Below are 22,134 nucleotides of genomic sequence, written 5' to 3'. Positions count from 1 at the left end.
CTTTTTTTTCTCTTTGGTATTGGGGAAACTAAGCCAGGATTTATGTATGTGATTTTGTTTAATTTTTTAATTTGGTAAATTCGAGACTCGATTTTTCTTTTCTTTTTTTTAACGTTCAATTTTGTAAATTTGAGACTCGAATACTAAGCCAGGATTTATGTATGTGATTTTGTTTAATTTTTTAATTTGGTAAATTCGAGACTCGATTTTTCTTTTCTTTTTTTTAACGTTCAATTTTGTAAATTTGAGACTCGAATATATATATATATATATATATATAAGCATATGAAAAGACAATTATACCCTTTAGATAATTTCTTTTTAAAAAAATGACAATAAAACGTTAGACAAGTTCACATGTCCAACTTCAATTGAGCTACCCACAAATTAGGACGCGATCGTAAGTCATCCCTTACCAATGAGGTGTTGTGGCCACCTCAAGTTAGAGGCCACCCCTTAACACATTGGGTGGGTCTTGGTTACACCCAATGTGTTAATAAAGGAGTGGTCGCGACACGCCGACACCCATGTTATTAGTGACTGGATCATGCTACCTACAACAACCGTTGTCATTTGGTCGAATGAGCTTGTCTAAAGACTTTTTTTTGTTTTATTTTTTTTTTATAATGTTTTGTCAAGGGCATAATTATCCTTTTAAGTACTTTTTTTTTTTTGTTTTTTTTTTTTTATCAATTTGACAAAAATGTTAACAGGGGTTTTCACGAATTCATCAAATTAAGAATTAGGATATTAAAATCAAAATCAAAATGACATAAAAGCATAAGAGATCCTAAAATTGGAAACTCATTTTGCACAAGCAACCGAGGCACACGTGCGAGGATTGTAGCCGGTTTTGGCACATGCTGGGACGGTTGGTTTGGTTGGAGACCGGTGATTCTTGGAGATGAGAAATTATTTTATCTTCTTGGTTTTCCCAAAGTTATATTATGAAGCATTTGAATTTACTTCACAGTGGGTGGTTCCCCAATCTAGCACGCAAAGACTATCATAGTAATATTTGGAATCTTAAAAGTTTAGGCACACCCAATAATAATAGATGTCCTTTTTTATTTTTTTTTGTCTTAAATATTTATTTAGAGCGGATGCACACTTATAAAGTGACAACTAGTCCCTTCCACAATCGATGTGGGATAACCCACATAATCTTCCTCTCATACATCGAGTCCTAGGTCGGAGCAGCGACAATCCGTTTCTCCCGTGAACTATTGGGGCGAAACTTGTTGGTAAACTTGGGCTCTAATACTAATGTTGGATGGTCTTTGGCCTATCTTAACCCCAAAAGTTAGCTCAAGACATGAGGCTTTTCCTCACACTTATAAAGTGTCCACCAGCCCTTTCTGTAACCGATATTGGATAATCCCAACACTTTTTACTCTCATTTTAACATTCCAATCAGCCAAATAACTAGCCAAAAGAGAATGCTCTAATTACAAAAAAATAATTCTTACCTTCATGGCACATATTCAAAACTTCTTTTCAAATAAAATAAATGAATTAAATGTTAACTGGATTAAGTGGCAGTCTCAACTAAAAAATTAAAAATTAAAAATTAAAGACCGATGAACATTGCCACATCAACTTGATAAAACCAAAATTGAGTAAATTGTTGCAGTGAAACTGAAAGCGTACCAAGAAGGCTTATATATATTCTTTTGCATGATGCATATGGCATCTCTCTCTTTAATTCTACTTGTGCATGTGACTATGTCATAATGTCTTGCATGAGTGTGTTTTCTTTTTCTTTGTTTTTGCTAAAATGTCTTGCACGAGTATTTTGTAAGCCCAATGGAAATCAACAACTTGTATGATTGGCAATATTTGTGGTAGATTTGGACCATTTGGTACCATTATTGTGTTGAAAGTTGATTTGGTAGGTTGACTCCCGGTAACTCGGCTGAGTTAACAACACGACGAGAGAGTGACAGAGTCATGGGGGGCCATTCTCTAAAATAACATGTAACGTCTTCTACACGTATATCATCAATGGTATTTATTCGTTGATAGCAAAATTGCCTCTCTTTGGTCCATGCTGCTGCTTTCAATGGCGGTTGAGAAAATAATGAGAAAGAATTGGTGTTAGGTATGGTTGGTTTGGAACCAAGCCATCCTCTAGAAAGAATTATTTTTTATTTTTGTTGTCTGAAACTTTGTTATAATTTCCGAAGAAAGGCCATTAATGGTCCTTGTGCGCCGCAGTGAAGCATTTCCAGAAGTTTGGTCGGCCGTAGGAATTTTCAGAAAGTATTGCAGTAAAACTTCATTGAAAATAGCCTGATTTATTTATGATCAATTCATCAAATGTCCTTTTGTGGCCTTATGAATGTTGTTTCATTAAACTACTAAAAGATCCTGAACGAGAAGGAATGCCCTCCCGACCAAGAGAACAACTTTTATCCATATTCTTACATGGCATTTAATGTGTGTGTGTATACCTTAATTGAGATTTTTGTTTGGTTCTACATCTAAGCTTGCCTAGAATTAATGCATGGTTCCACATCAATGTGCATAATTGAACTGAAACTCACTAGTCTCATAGGGAAAATAATTCATCGGGGAATTGAGATCCAATGGTATTGTGCTGGTGTGACGGGTCTCAAACCGTTTCGTTTTGAGTTAATATAAAATGAACGGCCCAAATAAGAGTATTTTACGCCGAATATTAACTCGTTTTGTTTTTGAGTTTAAGTTGTAAGTTCAAACTCTCGCTAATATATAGGACAAAGAGAAAATAATTGAGAATGGGCTAAATGAATGATCCGGCCCATTGAATTGGCTGCCAGAACTGACGGCTTGAAAAGGCAAAGCTGAAGCAGATCTACCGACACAACACCTACTGCAGCAGCCGAAGAAAGAGAATCACAGCAGGAAATTAATAACTTAATGTCCAAGTATAGTGACATCAAGAAACCAAATACAGACCAAGTTTTCTTACTGTTAATGACTTTCCAACATCCAACTAAGTTGACTGAATTGGAGATAGCAAGTTGCAGAAGGTCGATTGGGTAATGATGGATTCGTAGCTGCTTTTTGTGAGGTGCCATGCTACCATTTAATGCCTACATGTGAAGGGTTTGTCATCAAAATCGCCCATACACCCTAATACACCCTAATTGGCTCTGACAGACTATCCAGTGAGGTTTTTGGTGAAATTGAACTCCACAGGAGACAAATATAGAGTTCAAAAATATCATCACAATTTTTATTGATTTAATTCAATTACAATGGAATGAAATGGTCCCTAGATCCCTTGAATACTCCCACATGCATATCCCTGGACTATTTATTTTGACTTAAATCTGTTTAATATGAAAATGTCACAACAAAACGATCATGTCACTGAAGAAGAAATCCCATCAGAAAGCTAAAAATTTTTCACTTTAACTAGGGCCCCTTGTTTTGTTCCAGATTCAATCATTGCCTCTAGAACCGCAACGTCTCTAGCACCTTCCAGATAAGAGAGGCGAGGATCAGCTTCGTAGCCGCTCCCCTTCTGCAAAATAATAAATAGGAGGAGTTACAGATCAGTCGCTGCAGCACATTGGATTTTGTTTTATTCTTGTTTAATTGCAAAGATTTCTCAAATGAAGTTACGAAAACCAATATAAGTTTTCCAACAGCTGGTCTCCAGAAAGTCCAAATAATTGAATGAGAGAATAGACAGAATTATGCAAAAGAAAGCTATGAAAATGCTGTCTAGCCAGTGCAATTGAGAGGTAAGTTTAAGAATGAGAAGATGTTGCAACAAATTGAATGCCATCAAGATTTGTGAACTCGTTTTCTTTGCAGGAACCAGAAATATATAGCCTCCATAGTCAATACATTAACAATGCCAATATCACCATATTATAGAATATTGAAACCAACCATGTATACATGCTTGAGAAGTAACATATTCGACTACCTTAAGCGTCGCCAGCGATATGTCATGTATAAAAGTTTTTAATTCGTCATTTACTCCACTGAAGGTGAAAAAGGAGCTTTTGCTTTGCCCGTCGGAATTATAGAAGGAAACCTGTAATGCATGATTGGACATAATAAGAGGTTGCTACTATCACAAGCTAATATAGTAAGTCAAATTGCGAGTCAAGATAATAATCAAGTATTTTTAGTCTCTAAAATTTAAATACATGAGTTTACAAAGAACACCAGGCTAGTAATTATATGTGAATATCTATACTACAATAAAAATTTGATTCTCAATATACCAGGTAACCATGTCGTCCATCTATATTTCCACGCTCAATTTGCAGTGTTCCCTTAAAGCCAACAACTCGCCAGAATATCTAAAACACAGCAACTACAATGATTAAAGTATCTTCATATGTGCATAAGATTACATTAAATCTATCATTTACCACATGCCTTGGGAGATCTTGAAGAGACAACCATCACAAAAACTCCGGAACATCCATTCTCCAGTTGACTAAGGCAAAGAAATTCCAAAAATTCACCTTCAGTCTTCCAATTGTGTCAGGAAAGAAAGAGTAAAAAAAAAGGACTTGAGATTCTTGGAAAGTAAATTCCATGCACGCAAACTTACAAGAGAGAGGATATGTTATCTGGTGGGGGTAAGGTTGCATCCACATGAGAAGTCATAGCAGACACTGAGACTATCTCACTGTCTACAAGCTGTTCAAATGAAAACAAGAAAATCACATTTATTAGATAGTGTACTAGAAAAAACACACTCCATGTTTATAAGGCATCTTTGAGTTGATAAGGCAATGTTTTAGCACAAATTCACATGGTAAGTGTTCAAGGATGTTTCTTACAAAGAAAAATCAAGTCAGCTGTTTCAATCATTTTAAGACAATTCGTAAAGAGTCAACCATATTAAGAGCTATCACAAAATTCTTGTCCCTTTTTTGGTAATCCTTTTGGGAAAAAGGACTTCTGTGAAACTTTTTGAAAGAATAAGCAACTTTAAGAGATGTAAAAAACTCCCTTTTTTTTTTTTTTGAAAAAAAAGGCATCGAGAAAGTAATACCAGCCAATGGCATAAGAAAGAAGACAAGAGTTTGCTAATGCAATGTTCGTCACTGCAGAGTTAGCAAAAATGAACAACGAAAAAAAAAAAAAATCCTTTCGAAAGCCATGCTAAAAACCATATTCAAAAGATTTGTTAAACTACCCTATTCAGGATATGTCAACAATATAATATTCTAGGTCATGTTATTAACCCCTAAAATAATTAAAAACCAAGATGTTCACTGCCATAATGCAACAGCTTGGGAGGAATCACACTTTCATTTCTGCTAACAAATGAACCCAACATTTTCTGCTTTTAGTATCAAAATTGGGCAGCATTATCACCAAAGCGCCTTTTGGTTGTTTCTGCATCATGTTTGTACCATATTATCTTATTCTTGCCCGCCACTCACAAGGCAGTAGGGGACGCTCTTTCACAAGAAGTGGGAAAACGTTTATTCATCAACATAAACACAAATGGTGCTGCAAGCATGCAGAAAGAGTTATCATGGTTTATTTGTGGTTAGTATTACACCTCTCTTTTTCCCCAATCCCAAATCAAAAGATAAATAATATCTCTTAAAACTCTGTTTGATGCGCAACCTGCTTCATAATACATATGTGCCCAAACAGAGCACTTCCCAGTTTACCAAACATGACTTCAGTAATTCTGATCTTAGATACTGAAACAGCCCCAAAAGTGGTAAGACTTTATGTTAATCGTCAGTTTAGCAATACTGCTACAATATAATGAAATTTCTTAAATTTAAATTTTATTTTTTTCTCAATAAATACAAATGGGACTCTGGAAAGCCGGAGTCCAATAGTCTTAAATTCCATATACAACAAAGAGAGTAGTCAAACATGAAAAGGAGGTTCAAATGAGAGTCTAAAGAACACAATTGAATATTAGTATGACTATAATTCTAACACAGAATTCTCTCTTTTTCTTTTCTTTTGATAGGTAAAGTAAATTATGTAAGGGAAAAAAGGGGAGGAGGAGGTCCAAGTACAGGTAGACCATTCTAACATATGGAATTCAAATAACAATATTTCTTTAAGTTGATTAGGAGAATAAAATCCTTCACAAAAAAAAGGTGGACATGGTTTTTAAGCAACACTTCTGCCATTAATTAATAGGAAGTTTGAGATTACCATCCTCAGTCCTGCAATGAAATGGACCCCCATATCCAGGATGAAACCTCCCTGCCATAAGAATATAAACTTGTTAGAACTAGACATTAAAGGACTAATTTAAGTGTGATAATATGGGAAGAGTGCTGGCTACGTTAACAATCAAGCATGGCATCACTGAAAATCCAGAATTCATAAACAAGTAAATCCTTTACATTTTCTCTAAGGATGAGAAGAATGAAGTCTTGCTATTTAACATCGCATCATGTTGTATAGGCACCTGAGAATCTTTTGACCTCAAACTTCAATGGCATATTGAGAACTAGCTTACACTAAAGGTTATGCAAAGCATATGTTTGATGCCAAGTGCTCTTGTGAATAAGAAAAAGTAATGTTTGTTATTCAGCTTTATTATGGAACACATACAGTAAAGTTTCGCCTCCAAGTGCTTGAGAAGTATGGGTTTGAACTACTCATTGATCCTTCAACAATAACTTGGACACTCATCATATCCCCAATGTCAGCCATTAGTTTCTTGCACTGTGAAAGCAACAATCAGTGTCTGCCAAGCCAAAGCAATGGAAACCATTTCAAATATGACAGAAACAAGTACCTCAAGAAAAGCAGGTTCAAATCGATAGTTTTCTGCCACAGCCCAAATAGGCTGGCTAGGGAGATTGGCACAAATAGATTTGTAGCTTGAGAGTGCAGTTTCCAGTTCATTAGTAGCTGCAATATTAAATTCTTAACAATTAAGTTACCCAAACACACCTTTGATATCAAATTCTGCTGATACCAGATTGAATGCTTTCACATGATATCAATCCAAAGAAAGAAGACCAGAAATTTCATTTCAATTTCATAATGAGAAAGATTGATTGACATGTTAAAATAATTAGTGAAATACACTCACACACCCATATATAAGAGCCAAATGAGACTCTTGACTGCAAGGTTGAGGTTTGATGAATACTCAGATACAGAGATACACTCTTCCCTCCAGATGAAAGCTGACTCACTAATATAGTTTGATAATGGTTATAATTAGGTGGCATTGGCACACTGGCCTTTACCTTCTGTTACCACCCAACCTCCAATGCAAAACTGTGGCTACATTGACACTCTCAACAGATTCAAAATCAGGTGACAATGCCTAAATTGATAACAAGTTTCTACCAGCAGCACACTTTAAATTTGGGAGAGAAGGGCCAGAAATTCTAGAGAATTAATTATTTTTTTCATATATTATGGAGTTTTGGGAAAGAAGAAAAGGACATGTGTTTGACAATGATATAACTTGGGCCAAGTTACAGAAGACGTGGGGAAGCTCAGAGATATTATACTTTTAGCTTCATTTTGGCGTTCTTCCCACTGAGAACATTTCTGGAGTCCACGCAGTTGATTCCATTGACAAGTGAGACTTAATGTTTATATGCACGCAACCTTGTCCTCATCAATATGGCTCTGATACACCTTTACTCTAGCCCCTTTCTGTAAATTTAAACTTGCTATTTCTTGTACTTATCTAAAAGAGTTTAATTGAAGTAACTATATAAGTTTTCAAGTGGACAAATCAAACTTTACAAAGAGAATTTGGGTTACAAAGAAAGAATATGGAAGACATTACCTAAAAACTGTTCTACAAATAAATATCAGCTCCTGGCATGATTTGATTATAGGTATAGTTGGTAACCCATGAACAGATTTAACCGAAAACGAACAAGAAACAACTAGTAGGAAATGACCACAATATATGTCATTAATCAGTTATACAGAATGATATGATAATGCTTGATTTGATTGAAAATGCATCATACTTACAAGCTGCTGCCGGTTTCTCTTCAGATTCATCAAGTTAGCCGAGCAACACATATGGCATGTCCAAAAAGGGAAATTTTAGTGCATTGTACAGAACAATAAGCATATATTATTTCCTACTATAATAGATTCAGTTAAACTGCCATCAGTTTATGGTTATTTTGAAACATAAGTTACCTTGAAGGACGTGCTTCCCTGCCTCTAGCAGCCTCAGTGAAATATCAACCTGAGCAAATTGCTTCACATGTAAGACACATCTAACCAATAATTACAAAGTTTAAAGCCATTAGCCTTCACACCTTGGACAATACAGAAACTGAACAGGGACATGTGAAATGGCGTGCAGAAATTTTCTCTAGAGTTAGATTAAACAACTTAAAGAATTTCAATGTCTATATATTTGATTTACTGATCTTTTCCGTAGTCAACTAACTATGCTTCTTACTTGTCATTATATTTAGTCTACTTTTCATTTTCTACTAAGCAAAATTTAATCTTCCTAACATAATTCATTAAAGATAATTTTGAGATTTACTTTAGCAATTCAGAGGATAGAGGAGAACGGCGATTAAAACAATGGTTAAGAAAGAAAAGAAATATATTTCTATCTTGTATGTACCAGAACATATGTTAACACTAAAACGAAATACTTCAGAGCTATTTCTTCTCTTGCATGCACATATCACCAAATGATTGTAAAACCAATAAAGCAGACAAACTTGAATTTACAGTGAAAATCAGCATCCTAGAATTTCTAAAAATTTACTTGAAACGGAAAGAGTGCAACTTTAAATCACCTCAGCACCAAAATAAAACCCAAAAGAAAAAAAAAATAATCAAAGAAAGGAATCTATAAGTCATAAGCAAAGATATTAATTACATGAGAATTGATTGATGAGCCAAATTGTATATACGGAAGAGAGGACAAAAAAAAAAAAGGGAATGATACCTGAGCTTGTCCGGCCAAAACGACCGCAACGCCAATTATTGAATCATCATGGATGATCTCATCAAGACCTTTATCACCCCACTTACACACCACTCCTGGAAAATATTTTTGAGCTATCTCAACGGCACCTCTTGCCGATTCCTGCATATGAACACACATGAAAACACAGAATACCCAATAAAATCTTTCTTTTCCCCAAGTCCTGTTTGTTTATAAAGAGAAGTGGAAAAAAAAAAAAAAACAGACAACACAGATATCCCACTACTATATTGTTTTTCCCCAACGTCCACTTGTTTCTACAGGAGAAAATACAATCCACAAGAATTTTCGCACACGTACACACAAATAGACACGCAGATATTGCATTGTTGCCTTCCTTATCCCCAAGTTTCTTTTTATTTATTCCCAAGATTGAGCATTTTCTCATATAATGTACTTCTTAATTCAAACATTCAACTCCTAATTAGAATGTAAAATTGGCTCCAAAGACTATGGCTTTGCATTGTGATGGCAGTTTCCTTATATGCTAGATCTTTACTAGAAAAGTTAATTAATTCACCAAGTATTAAACTGTAACTTAATCATAGTATTCTAAAAAGAAAGCATAATAAAAAGAACAAAAAATTGTAAGCACCTCAGAACGGCTCCAAATGGCTTTGAGAGTAAAGAGCTCGGAGATCTCAGCGAGCCTGGGAATGTACTGAGTCCTCACGAAGATCCCAGCTCCAATTATGGCAATCTGGGTCGCCTCCTTTTCCATTCCTGAAGTTCCTGCAATTGGGTTCTTCAACCTCCCTGCACTTCCTCAAGTCCCAAGTGGGTTTCCTTTTTTTTTTTTTTTTTTTTCTGTTTTTCCCTCTGTCTCCTTGCTTGTTTTGGAAGTAATACAATAAATCAGCAGTAATACATAAGATTGGGCAATGGGGATTGTTTTACATGTGCTCACTGCTCAGATGGAGAGGGACGGAGATTGATGGTTAGGTTGATGGAGCTTGGCCCTGGTGTCGATGTTTTCTTTTTCTTTTTCTTTTTTTTCTTTTTTTTTTCTTTTTTTGTTTAAATAGAAGAACTTTTATTTCTTAATAAAAACAATGGAAATTGATAATTTTTTTATAAAAGAATATTTGACATCGATTAAGATTTGGTCATTGGGGGATTGTTTTACATGTGCCCCAAGAAGGATGGAGACGGGGTTTTTTTATATATACATTTTGTCGAAAATAGAGGAACTTATATATATATATATAATGAGAAATTGATAATTTTTTGATAAAAAAATATTTTGGTAGAAAGAAAATGGATTTGACTTAGGTGTGTGCAATAATTTTTTTTAACTGTCTAAATTTAATTTTACTCTTTTTTATTTTTTATAAAAAATTTCAAATTAAATTTGAACCATATCATATGAGTAATTTTGTTTTTAACCTAAACCGAATTCTAAAGAAACTTCACAATGCCCCAATTGCATAAAATTTGGACAGTTTCATGTAGAGCGGCCACGTGACTTACATGTTTTATAGGTTTTTAACTGTTAATTTCAAGTTGAATTTGTTTCCGTTCGTGAGTCGTATGAGGCGGAGCCCAACTAGTGCAATCCAAGCTTGCCACTAAGTGAAGAGATTATGAACACAATTTTTCTCTAAACTAGTTTAAAAGAATTTCATTCAATCTAATTTATTAAATTGATGTGTTCAAAATGTATGTGATTCACACTCACATGCATTCTTAACAATGCATGCGAGAGTCACACATTCTTACATGTATTTTGAGCACATATCAGTTTAAAAGATTAAGCTAAAAGCCCAAAAGAATTTTCTCTGCCTAATTTGGAAGAAACCTATGTTGATAGATTATACTCCTGTGTCTAGTAAGAACGATATTAGGCTACATGTATTTTCAAACCAAAGATTGAGCGAAAGTGTTGTTCTTCTCCTCCTTTCTGCTCAAGTACAACAGAAGATATACGTAAGTAGGATGACTGGATTCCACTGTAGGAGGCGCTATAAGAAGATTGACCAAACCAAACATTTACAAGCTGAATAAACTCAGAGCTTCCCCATTTTGTCTGTGTTTGTATTTGACAGGGAAAAAGGCAAAAAAAAAAAGTTGCAAAAAATTGCCCTCTAGTTAATGGCTAAGGTGATCCCTGGCAGTGGCTCCAAAAATTTGTCTATCTGCTGCCTCCTGAAGCAGTTGTTTCTCCTCAATTGACTTCTACCATGCCTTGATTTATTTCTAGTGCGCCCCTGTTGAAACAGTCAGATGCCTGTGATGTTGACCCATGTCTTTGTTATCTATAGCTCTGTCTATTGGCTTTGATTCCTCCCACATCCTTGAGCAACCCTTAACCTTTAGAAGATCCTGTTTCATTTGGTGACTATGCAGTATCTTTCATGCCCTGAGGGAGCCATCTAAAGCAAATAAAAATAGGCTTGGTCTCCTCTCATGTAAAAGCCCATGCATCTCATCATTCCATTGAACACATTGCTCTTCGTTGTCAACCCGCTATGCAAAAGGATACTGCCACATTCACAAAGAAAGCACGGTTGTATTACCAACTCAAATTGTGCACCTTTTCAGCAGAAAAATAGCTGACAGAATGTAATGCAGAGGAGCCAAATTCTTGAAGATTTGGCAGGAAAGGAGGAAAACTTGCAATTTGAGATCAGCTTCGATTCATCACAAAGCAATCTTCATTCTACCAGTAGTCTTTACAAGAACAGATTCCATTTTTAAAATGGTGATACCTAATCCTGTCCCTGACAATAATCTCTCGATCATAAACCTTGGAGATGAACTTTGTTGCTTGGTGGCAATCCCCACAAACTCTTAAGTTCTTCACAATTCGAATTGGGGTTCCAGGTGCTGTGTTCATCAAACCAAAAGCAATGGCTAGCTTCTCACTATGCATTGACAGGGCTGTCTCTTTATCTTCCTCGTCATCAATATCAAGCAGAACTTCTCCAAATTCTGGAAAATACCCAGCAATTTTCAACTTAGCTGTCATCTCATCCAAGAACAGGTAGAGCTGCTTAGTTTGGGGATGTGATCTATCTCCAACAAGGAATTGATGGAACATACCCTTTAATTCGATGGAGCTGCAACCTGGGATTTTCTTTCTTCCATTTAATTTGATATTCTCTCTTACCATCTTTGCTTCATTCCATCTCCTGGAAGCAGAATAAATATTAGCCAATAGAACATGACAACCGATATGGTTAGGATCCAGTTCTTTCACTATCTTTCCTATTCGCTCTGCCCTTTTCATATCCTTATGAATTCTACAAGCACCAAGTAATGCTCCCCAAATGGCAGCATCTGGAGCCATTGGCATACTAGATATGATCTCTTCAGCTTCCTTCAAGAATCCAGCACGGCCCAGTAGATCTACCATACACCCATAATGCTCTATCTCTGGCTCAATTCCATAAGAAGTTGCCATGGACTCAAAATAACCTCTTCCCTCATCAATCATATTTCCATGGCTGCAAGCATTTAATAAGGCAACAAATGTGACTTTGTTCGGAGAAACTTTTTCAATCTTCATTTGTTCAAAAATATCAATCGCTTCCTTGGATTTTCCGTGCATTGCAAAACCACCAATCATGGCATTCCAAGGCCAAACCTTCCTCCTCAGACCACGTTCGTTGAAGAAAACCTTTGATGCAGATTCTATCTGTCCACACTTTGCATACATGTCTATGAGGCTAGCTAGTAGTTTCTCATTCATCTTGATGTCACATTTATCAATGTAAACATGGATCCACCTTCCTTGATCCAATGCCGCTAGATTTGCACAAGCAACAAGAGCACTTACCAGGGTAAACTCATTAGGTTTAGGACCTGCTTGCAGCATCTTATGGAAGAGATCCAAGGCCTCCATGAAACAACCCACCTACAGATAATAAACAATTCCTTTTTTTCATAAAGCCATCAGGCACAAAAATACTATATCAAAAGGAAATTTTGGACTGATAACTCCGTTTGCTAATTCGAAAATAATGGCATAATAATGACCGATATATTTTTTTGAATGAAAGGGAAACAATGCCTTGCCACAACATTCTTGACTGGAGATTGAAGAGTAAAACAAAAAAGCAATTGAAATGTACACAAATGTCATATTCATACTTTTATATACACTTTTACCTGAACGTAACCAGCTATTACAGTAGTCCATGATACAACATCACGTTCACGCATTAGGTCAAAAACCTCCATAGCTCGATCCATATCACCGGTCCCCACATACCCACTGACCAAAATATTCCATGAATACATATCCCGATTCACGCTCGTATCAAACACCCTTCTAGCCTCCTCAATGAAATCCCAATTGACATACATCCCAATCAACGCATTCGTAACAAACACATTGCTCTCCAACCCAGCTTTTATCGCGTGAACCCGAACTTGCTCGCCCTCCAATACCACCAACCCGTTACCACATGCTTTAAACACAAACACAAAAGTGTACCGATTAGGCAAAAGCCTCAAACCCCGGATCATTGACCGAAATATAATAAGAGAATTACGGGAAGAAGTGGGTGAGAGTGAATGAGCTTTGATCATGGTGTTGTGGAGGAAAAGGTCAGGATAGGGAATTTGATCAAACACTTGATGGGCATAATGGACAGAAGCAAAGCTTGAGAAAGTGAGCTTCTCGAGGAGTTTATTCGCTGGGATAGGTTGTTGGATGAGGCCGGTGGTGATCAGTTGGGCATGAGCTTGCTTGGCTTGCTCCATTGATTTGCATGAATCAAGAAGAGAGATGGGTTCGTGAATTGAATTTAAGGGCTTTCTGAAGGTGGAGTAACAACGTCTCATTTTAACGGTCAAAATTTCAGAAGCGGCGGGTGCTTTTGGCTAATGCCACTCCTGAGAAAGTACTCTTTGATTGTATTAAGCGCGGGAAATTGGACTTAATAGGCCAACGCGATTGTTTTTGTTTTTCTCAGATAAAAGAAAAGAATATAAGATCCTGTTGAAAAAAATATATATTTGTTTTTTAAACTTATATTCTCTATTTTCAAATATATATATATATATATATATATATAAACGCAAACACTCCTAAAAAAAAAAATTACATTTATATCACATCAAAACATTTAAAAAAAAAAAAACACTGTCAATGCAACTTAGGGTTTTTTTTTTAAAAAAATGTTTTAATGTGATGAATCTTTTGTTTTTTTACAAGAAATTTAGTTATATATATATATATATATATATATAAGATCCTGTTGAAAAAAACTTATATTCTCTATTTTCAATATATATATATATATATATATATATATATATAAACGCAAACACTCCTAAAAAAAACAAAAGATTCACATTTATATCACATCAAAACATTTTCTTTTCGTTTTTTTTTTTTTATATAAAAAAAGCCCTAAGTTGCATTGACAAAAAGAGCCAATGATCGGGGGCATATCTCTTTGCTATTAAAAAACAAAACGACAAGTGACCGTGGCATTAGGACGAGAATTCAACTTTTCACAATGGAGAATCACTTACACAAGCCTAATTAGTATTAGCTGCATAGATAGACTTAAGTCAAACTATGATTCAATTGGTAAGGCTTCAATTTAATCTATGGTGTTATAATTTCGACAACATTTACTTCCAATATGTACCTGTTTTTCAACTCTTAAAAAGCATTTTCACTTCAATCTTTAAATGGTATAAGAACTTAATTATTGTACCAATTATCGACGGTCCCGTTAAGCTTGCAAGAGAATTGTAATAAAAGTTGTAATACAAATGAGCTGATCCAACATTTATGACCTACCTCATTTTTATTTAGCTAGACCTACGTCGGTTAGTTGCCAAAAGTTATAATCGTTTTACTGCACACACTGTGTCATTGCCCCAATTAAGTCTAATCATGCCAATTCTTGTCATCATCTCCATCAAAGTATACCGGCGCCCTCAGCTTCCCAGCATTAGCCAACTCAGCATCAGCTATGGCTCCTGCATCACAAAAACATGAAGTCTAAATAATAAACAAATAACTTGAATGCACTAATTTACATTATTTCATAAACCGTTAGATGCAACAACATTAAATTATGACCATGAAATCGTTCATCTCCATTTCAATTAAAATCGAGAAGATCCTTGTCCCCAATTCAAATATGTGCTTGCATTTGAAAATGTTCATGTAAGAGAAGATGTGAGCCGCATAAAATAAGAGAGAAATTAGCTGAATGTAACTTAAAAAGAATGGTAGAATGTAAGTCATTAACTAGTTTGGCACAAACTTCAGAAGTCAACTAAATGTCAGATAGATGAGGATGCCTAAAGACCGCAGAGGCATGATATTGGAATAAGCTACATACACAAATATCTAAGTGAGCAAAGAATGATGCAACGTAGGCCATTTAAGTTGGTTGTGAAACATATGCATAAGCCTTTTATTGTATTAGTAAACATACTGCATAAGGTATCAATAATAGAAAAACAAATCCAAACAAATGATAAATCCATATGCATGATTCTTGAACCTAACTAGATCAAGATCTATGCTGAGAAGAAAAACCTAAGGTATCACTGTCCTCCCTATAATCACCTTGTCCAAGAAGAATTGGAAGTAACAGGGTGAAAGATGGCTTCCAAGTACAGGAACACCACTAGTAAGGATCATATTTACGCGATTAACATACCTGCAAGGAGGACGTGGTCAACAGTGAAAGTTGTGTTAGGCACTAGAACTTAAGGTCCAAAATTTCAAATTTCTGCGCTTACTCACTGTCAAGGGTACTCCATGGAACATGTGTCATTGCAGCCATTTCAGCATCAAATTTACTTTCCAGGCCATGCATTAGGGTTGCCAATTCATCCTGCACAATAGAATTACTTCTCTAAACATGAAGAGAAGAATAGCCATGGCATGATTTATTTATGAGGTAGTCAGTGCCTGCACTTTGACTAGTGCATATTTATTATCAAGCATCTCCTCGAGCTGTTTCCTGGAAAGACAAGACCATTATATCACAATCTCAGGTTCTACACAATATTATCCAATATGTGTAGAACCTAAGAGTAAAGCATTACACCTTATTTTCACCCTTTCTCTACTTTTCCAAGAATATTAAGGAAACGAAATTTGAAGATAAAAATTAAAAAGGAACAATGAAATCGAGAAAGATGCAGACTGCATTGTAATTAAAAAAAAAAAATGTGAACCAAGTGTGAACCATTTGGATTTGGTTCCTCGAATAGAATTCCTATTATACCAAGCGTGAACCATTCTTAATCCTTTACCACATTAAAACAAACCACTTATTTCTAATACTATGCTAAGATTCATATATCCTGAGTCAGATCAGAAGAAAAGATGTCCTGCATCATATAGTCTGTTACAGATTGATGACAAAACCAAAAGATCGATAATCATAATTCCATTTCCAATTGTATAAAGGAAACCTGAAAGTGTTGGCATTCAAGAGCCGCAAAAGACTTGGGCCATTAGAGAGTAAAAAACAACAGGAGTGACTACATATGATCTACTAACAGATAAGGTACCTATAGCTGTGCATCTGCCTTGTTATGTTGTCGTTTTGAAGCCATAACTTGAAGCTGCTCAACAGCAGAGACTGACATAGCATGGAAAAGGGTGTTAAAGTGAGAATTTATATATGAAGATCACCATCATAAGTATCCCCAAATCCATGATAAATAGCTAAGCTGATTGTATGCACATTAAAATGTTACATTTCAATGCTAATTCAGGGTATATATATAAAATGATAAAGAGCAGAAGCAAAGAGTGATTTAAAGTCTAATACCAAGAGTTAATTTAATCACTTCAAGAGGATCCTTGCTTCCAATTAGATGAAAGGTAAATTTTCATTCATTCCTTGATGAGCCATACGGCATCTACAAGCTTTTAACAAGACACAGGAAATAGAAAATGGGAGCTTAACAATCTCCATTGTTTTCGACACTAGAATATCAGACTCGGCACGACTAGTACAAAAGCAGGAAAGCATGAAATTGATGACAAATAAATAAAAACTTAAAATTAGGATCATATCAATGCGCTTAATCTTTACTTTTTTCCCTTTTTTTTCCCCTGTACAGTAGTAGCTGTTCTCACTCTTCGTTTCCGTGTCAAAGCAAACTCTCCAAATTTATGACCAACCTTTTCTTCAGTGATCTTACAACGAATATGATTTTTTCCATTGTAAATTCGGAAGACGCAACCAACGAATTCCGGCAAAATAGAAGATCTACGGGACCAAACTTTCCTGTTCATAAGAAGATCTTTCTTCTTCTTATTTTTCAGCAGAAATGCATCAACAAAAGCGGGCTTCCATATAGATGATCGTCCTAGCTTGTTGTTAAGGACCTCTCTTACAGCCTTTTCATCGGGCAAAAATCCCTCATTCTTCATCTCCTCCAGAAATTCCCTTGCATCTTCCAGCTTCTTCTCCTTGGACAAGGCCTCAAGCACGGCCGTGTAGGTCGCCGCATTGGGCGTCATCCCTTTGCCCAACATTTCCATCACATACTTCTTGGCGTCCCCAGTGTATTTAGAATCCGTAGTTAGCCCCTTAATAAGAACCGTGTAAGTGTAGGCATTGGGGGCAATCCCTGAGGCCAGCATGCGCAAATACACCCTGAGAGCCTCATTGGGCTGGCCGGCATTGACATAAGCCTCCATGACGGCGGTGTGTACCACCACGTCGGGTATGGGACCATTGTCCTTGATCAGAGCGGAGAGTTCCGAGGCCTCATGGGTGAATCCATCTTTGGACAAACCGTCGAACATCTTGAGGGCATTGCTGAGCATGCCTTCTTTGGTCCTCGCGTTGCTGAAAATTTTCAGCAAGTCTTTTGGGTCCTCGGTACTGATCTCAGTGATTGCTTTTGGGGTGGATAATCTGGTTTGTACGCTGATCTCGGCGGTTACTTGGGCGGAAAATAATCTGGCTTGTCTGTGAATCGAAGGAAATGTTATTGGAAGCACTGCTCCAGAATGCCCTCTGCTTGGAAAAGCGGAGCTTATGCTGCGTGCTGATGCTGGCAATAGGGATGCCGATGGACATGGAGGTGAGGCATGGAATGTTAAGAGGCGCCTACAAAAGATCAGAGGGAGAGAGGGAGTAGTGTTTGACGCCCGCAAAAAGGCCCGAGTCCGACGAGATATCAATGTTGTGCCCGCCATTGAGAATCCTACCTCACTGTTGTAGCAGTAGAAACAAAAGTTTGCAGAAACAAATATTGCAACAAAAAAAAAATTATAATCTTGAAGATGGGGGGAATTAGGAGTGTACTGGGGAAGTGCGCGTAGCGGCGGCCGGCGACGAGGCGAGGGAGAGAATAGATGGATGAAGCAGACGGCTGAGATTTCTCCGAGGTATTTTAAGGGAAAAATTGCTCGGTACACGTGGTTTGGCACATGACAAATAAGTGTCTTAGCCATTTCCATTACGAATTTTTAATTGAGACGGAAATTGCCAATGAAAGGGTTGTGCTACGATTAAGATAATTTAAACATCCGTTTTAATTAATTAGAAAAAAAAAATCCGGTTTAATAAATTTATTTTTATTTTAGTTACCTTTTTTTTTTTTTTTAGTAAATAAAGCAGCTCACAAAATATTTTTTTAAATTGTTGAGCCTAATAATCTTATTTTACTTTCATTTTAACATTCCAACTTGCCAAAATAACATTCGACTAGCCGGATGATAATGGTCTAAACTACGGGGCAGCAAATTATTCAAAAGAATAAGCAGTTGCAACCTTCTCAGAATCATAAATCAAAACCTGCTTTTGCTTAAAAATGGAAACAATCAAAACATTTCCTGGTTCTTGATACAATATAGATTTACAATCGATCTCTATTAAAGTAATGATTAAATGATTAAATTTACCTCTTCTTATCAACTTAAGCTTTTGGAAAAAGCTGGTCATTTAACGGTCTCCAACATTTAATTTTATTTCTTTTAATAATTTGATACAAGAAAAATAGTTGATGAGAGTGACCTGTATGAAGACAATAATGAATTTTCTTTGGCTACCTTACAGAACTAAAAAAAGGTTAAAGGTTAGCAAGAAATGACTACTGGAAGAGTCTAAAAACAAAGATGGGACTATGTAAGTCAATGAACTTATTTTCAGCTTCCAGTGACTGTATATACATAGCTTCTCTGGGTTCTTCACTCACTCCACTCTGTGTAGCATACTCCAATGCCATCTCATAGTCCACCTGCAAATATAAGTGAAAATGTCACTCCAGAACACATCATTGGATAGGTTTCCAGAAAACCCAATTCTCATACAAGTTGAGAGCTCACCTGCTCAACATGTTGAGCGAGCTTTTCCCTTAATGTTTCTTTTGTAATCAAACGAGAAGAGACTTTCTTTAATAGTTCAGCATCCTCATCATCATAACGCTTCTTCTTTGATACATGAGACTGTGCCATATCTTTCAAAACATCATACACAGCACCTGTAGCATCAGGGATATACCTGCCAACACATAGAAATTTGATTTCGGTTCATGCAAACAGGAAGAATAAAATCATTTAGTAGACTCATGCATAGAGGACAGACAAGTATTGGATTTACCTGTTTAAATTTCGTTTTCTCTCCTGCTGCTCCCGTGCCTGCATCTTCTTCATTATTTTGGATTTTAGCTGGATGCAACATTGCTGAATAGCAGACTGGAGAAACGCTGCTGTTAGTTTACTTGATCTTTTGTTTTTTCTCTGGAGATACATGAAAATAGAAAAATCCCCACCTTGACAGCAGTAGCTATTTCACTTATGTCATCTCCAATATACTCTTTCCCTGTGCCTTTAAAGGGGATTTTTGTGCTCACAACGCTCACAAAAACACCAATTTTATCCTGTGTATGATTGATCTTGTAACTACTCCAACTGAAAAAAGATATTTCAGTGAAATTCTGCAACTTTTCTCATTGCCAGACGTATCATGACAAAAACTGACCCCCACATCTCATTCCCCGCCACACACACACAAAAAAAAAAAAAAAAAAAAAAAAAAAAGGAAGCAAAGAAATTATTCATTCAACTGCTGAGTACATCTTACTTGATTCTCTTAAGGGCAGTCCTGGTGACAACATCAGCACCTTGCTCAAAAAGAAGTGGAATGCGGTTTGCAAATCGGAATATGTTCAAACCCTGCAATTAAAACTGGCATTATATGCTTCATAAATATTGAGTCATTGATCGAATGACTAGAGAATAAAGAGTATAACCGTCTGACTAGCTTTTCATTGGACCAAATTAATGGTTAAGCAACATACCATGCTCAAGATAATAGCAAGAGTTAGGATACACTTCCATATTTTTAGTTAATCACGTCCCACAGTTACTGTCAATATGTGCAAGTGTGTGTGAGTAAAGTCTTACACTTTTTATTGCTTCTCCTGCCGCTTACATTGTCCACTGCTAACAACAGATTAACTATACATCATAATAAAGTTCTAAGAAGCTTGCCAGAAGAATGGTATTCTATGTGCTATTCTTACTAGGATCATAAACATTCCTCAATTGGTTAAGTTTCACGTAGGTAAATAGCAAAGGATGGGTGCAGACCTGTAATCCAAGTGAATTTGTACAAGGACCTTCTCTACATACGAATTATTGTCAACTTGAATTATATATGCATACAGTAAAACGGTAGACTGTATTCACACACGTTTAAGGGCAGAGTACATGCCGCATCAACAAATAGAACCTTGTTGTCAAGAGTATACCAAAAATTCTACATTTATACACTACACCAACAACTCCTTTATTGTCGTCTGAAAAAAAAAAGCCTTTAGGAATCATAATAGAGGCAAAAAAGAGAACAGTGCCTCCTTTTCCTCTATTTTTATCAATTAACTTTTTTACTTACTTAGTTCAACTAGTGTCTTTAAGAAAGCAACACACCGAAGAATAATATCATATCTAAAACTCTTGCAGCTTCTGTAATTTATTTAGCTATTTGTGTAGAGTGTCTCACGCACATGCTTAACATCTTTTCCTCCCACACTGACACCAGCTTCCACAATGAATGGGTGGCCTTCAAATACTTGAGCACTGTATGTAACAGTAAAAGAGAAAAGTCACATTTATGAAGAAAAAAAACAATTAAAAAACTAAAAATAATTAGCAGAAGAACGATCTGACTCTAACAACATATATTTTACTTCAACTAGAAAAGAAATATACTAGCATACTATTTGTACAATTCATTTTCACAGAAGAATGAAAAAGAAGCAGATCTAAAAAACATTCAAACACAACCTGCCTGAATAAGTTGCAACAATGTCTGGATGCAGCTCCTTTATAATGCCAAGACGAAGATTGTATTCGCCTGCAGGACTAAGACACTGAAAAAAGGTTGTAAGCAATGTGCCAAACTAGAAAAATAACATGTGAAGGACTATGAATGAGAAAGATACGTAGAAATCAAAACAAACTTGAAAATGAAAATGACATGGAAATGAAACGAACAGAATAACTTAGGACCATAGACCAAGAGCTTACATCACCACTAGGGTCATCAAACTTAGCTTGACGAAACAACTGATGGATGCGAACTATTTGTTGAGATGTCAGAGACTTGGCAGCCATTTTTGGGCTAAACTCTGGGCCCATTTCTCCTACAAAAGTCAATAGCGCATCACTACCATGAATCAACTTCAGCGTCTAAGAAGGAAACCAACAATAACAGAGGACACAATCAAATGTATTCAAAATTTGATGGAATGACTGTTCAGATTTAAGCAACATCTCAACAGTTCAAACTATCAAAATGAAGCTTCAAACTTGTCCATAGCAAGATACATATCACTGTAACATACTATGGAGGGAAAGAACATTAGCTTTCTTTTTCCCTTTTTTTTTTTTTTTTGTTGGTTTGTATGGGGGGACAGACGACATAAAGCTGAATGACACTTTTAGCACTACATTTTAGGGGTGAAAAACTTGTGTCAAACAAACTAATGATACATATGATACGGAAGTCGAAGAGTCGTGAAGACATGAAACAATTTTAGGAAATATGAAATTTCTAAAATGAAATTCACTTCTATCAACAATTTTAGGAAATATCCCACATATTCTCACTTCATTTTGTGAAATCTGGTATAGGGAAGCCATGTAAGTTTGCATGACACTTTCAAAATTGAACTAAGAAAGTGAACCTTTATGTGGTAATTTCCATATAAACGTTTGTGACAGTCCGCCATTTGGTTCCATATTATCCAGCAGCCTA

The 22,134-nt window shown here is 36.0% G+C and overlaps 4 protein-coding genes across 4 annotated transcripts; all 4 read right to left on the bottom strand.

Annotated features, from left to right (window-relative positions):
- Positions 1–3,197: 3,197 nt before the first annotated feature.
- Positions 3,198–9,905, bottom strand: LOC132162977 (dehydrogenase FPY6). The gene is made up of 12 exons (XM_059573184.1): positions 9,525–9,905; positions 8,891–9,031; positions 8,119–8,167; positions 7,945–7,962; positions 6,737–6,852; positions 6,550–6,663; positions 6,145–6,195; positions 4,562–4,650; positions 4,384–4,444; positions 4,227–4,304; positions 3,923–4,033; positions 3,198–3,511 (listed from the first exon to the last, which is right to left on the bottom strand). Exons 1-12 carry the CDS (start codon positions 9,648–9,650, stop codon positions 3,383–3,385), a joined length of 1,083 nt encoding a protein of 360 aa, XP_059429167.1. The 5' UTR covers positions 9,651–9,905; the 3' UTR covers positions 3,198–3,382.
- A 920-nt stretch (positions 9,906–10,825) lies between these two features.
- On the bottom strand, positions 10,826–13,853 carry LOC132164260 (pentatricopeptide repeat-containing protein At5g66520-like). Its single transcript, XM_059574736.1, has 2 exons — positions 13,040–13,853; positions 10,826–12,785 (listed from the first exon to the last, which is right to left on the bottom strand). Exons 1-2 carry the CDS (start codon positions 13,715–13,717, stop codon positions 11,589–11,591), a joined length of 1,875 nt encoding a protein of 624 aa, XP_059430719.1. The 5' UTR covers positions 13,718–13,853; the 3' UTR covers positions 10,826–11,588.
- Positions 13,854–16,733: 2,880 nt separating this feature from the next.
- Positions 16,734–18,300, bottom strand: LOC132163924 (pentatricopeptide repeat-containing protein 10, chloroplastic-like). Its single transcript, XM_059574301.1, has one exon. It carries the CDS (start codon positions 18,066–18,068, stop codon positions 16,950–16,952), a length of 1,119 nt encoding a protein of 372 aa, XP_059430284.1. The 5' UTR covers positions 18,069–18,300; the 3' UTR covers positions 16,734–16,949.
- A 521-nt stretch (positions 18,301–18,821) lies between these two features.
- On the bottom strand, positions 18,822–21,632 carry LOC132163269 (DNA topoisomerase 6 subunit B-like). Its single transcript, XM_059573488.1, has 8 exons — positions 21,405–21,632; positions 21,162–21,247; positions 20,882–20,954; positions 19,957–20,048; positions 19,646–19,784; positions 19,474–19,568; positions 19,200–19,374; positions 18,822–19,111 (listed from the first exon to the last, which is right to left on the bottom strand). The coding sequence occupies exons 1-8, from the start codon at positions 21,513–21,515 to the stop codon at positions 18,965–18,967; spliced, it is 918 nt and encodes a 305-aa protein (XP_059429471.1). The 5' UTR covers positions 21,516–21,632; the 3' UTR covers positions 18,822–18,964.
- Positions 21,633–22,134: the final 502 nt, after the last annotated feature.

This window comes from Corylus avellana, chromosome ca10 (genome assembly GCF_901000735.1).
Source record: "Corylus avellana chromosome ca10, CavTom2PMs-1.0".
NCBI lineage: Eukaryota > Viridiplantae > Streptophyta > Magnoliopsida > Fagales > Betulaceae > Corylus > Corylus avellana.
Note: the sequence above shows the minus strand (reverse complement) of the source record. Positions and strands in the feature narration are given on the sequence as shown.

Bases quoted from the DNA above. Each gene is read 5' to 3' on its own strand.
- LOC132163924 (XM_059574301.1), bottom strand. From the start codon at position 18,068: ATGGCGGGCACAACATTGATATCTCGTCGGACTCGGGCCTTTTTGCGG.
- LOC132162977 (XM_059573184.1), bottom strand. From the start codon at position 9,650: ATGGAAAAGGAGGCGACCCAGATTGCCATAATTGGAGCTGGGATCTTC. The intron at 6,196-6,549 runs GTATGTGTTCCA...TTCTTATGGCAG, and splicing joins CTTGGAGGCGAAACTTTACT to GGAGGTTTCATCCTGGATAT. The intron at 4,445-4,561 runs GTAAGTTTGCGT...TCTTTGCCTTAG, and splicing joins GATAACATATCCTCTCTCTT to TCAACTGGAGAATGGATGTT.
- LOC132164260 (XM_059574736.1), bottom strand. From the start codon at position 13,717: ATGAGACGTTGTTACTCCACCTTCAGAAAGCCCTTAAATTCAATTCAC. The intron at 12,786-13,039 runs GTAAAAGTGTAT...TATTATCTGTAG, and splicing joins TAATAGCTGGTTACGTTCAG to GTGGGTTGTTTCATGGAGGC.
- LOC132163269 (XM_059573488.1), bottom strand. From the start codon at position 21,515: ATGGGCCCAGAGTTTAGCCCAAAAATGGCTGCCAAGTCTCTGACATCT. The intron at 21,248-21,404 runs GTAAGCTCTTGG...ACCTTTTTTCAG, and splicing joins TTGATGACCCTAGTGGTGAT to TGTCTTAGTCCTGCAGGCGA. The intron at 19,375-19,473 runs GTAAATCCAATA...ATGTGTTGGCAG, and splicing joins AGAAAACGAAATTTAAACAG to GTATATCCCTGATGCTACAG.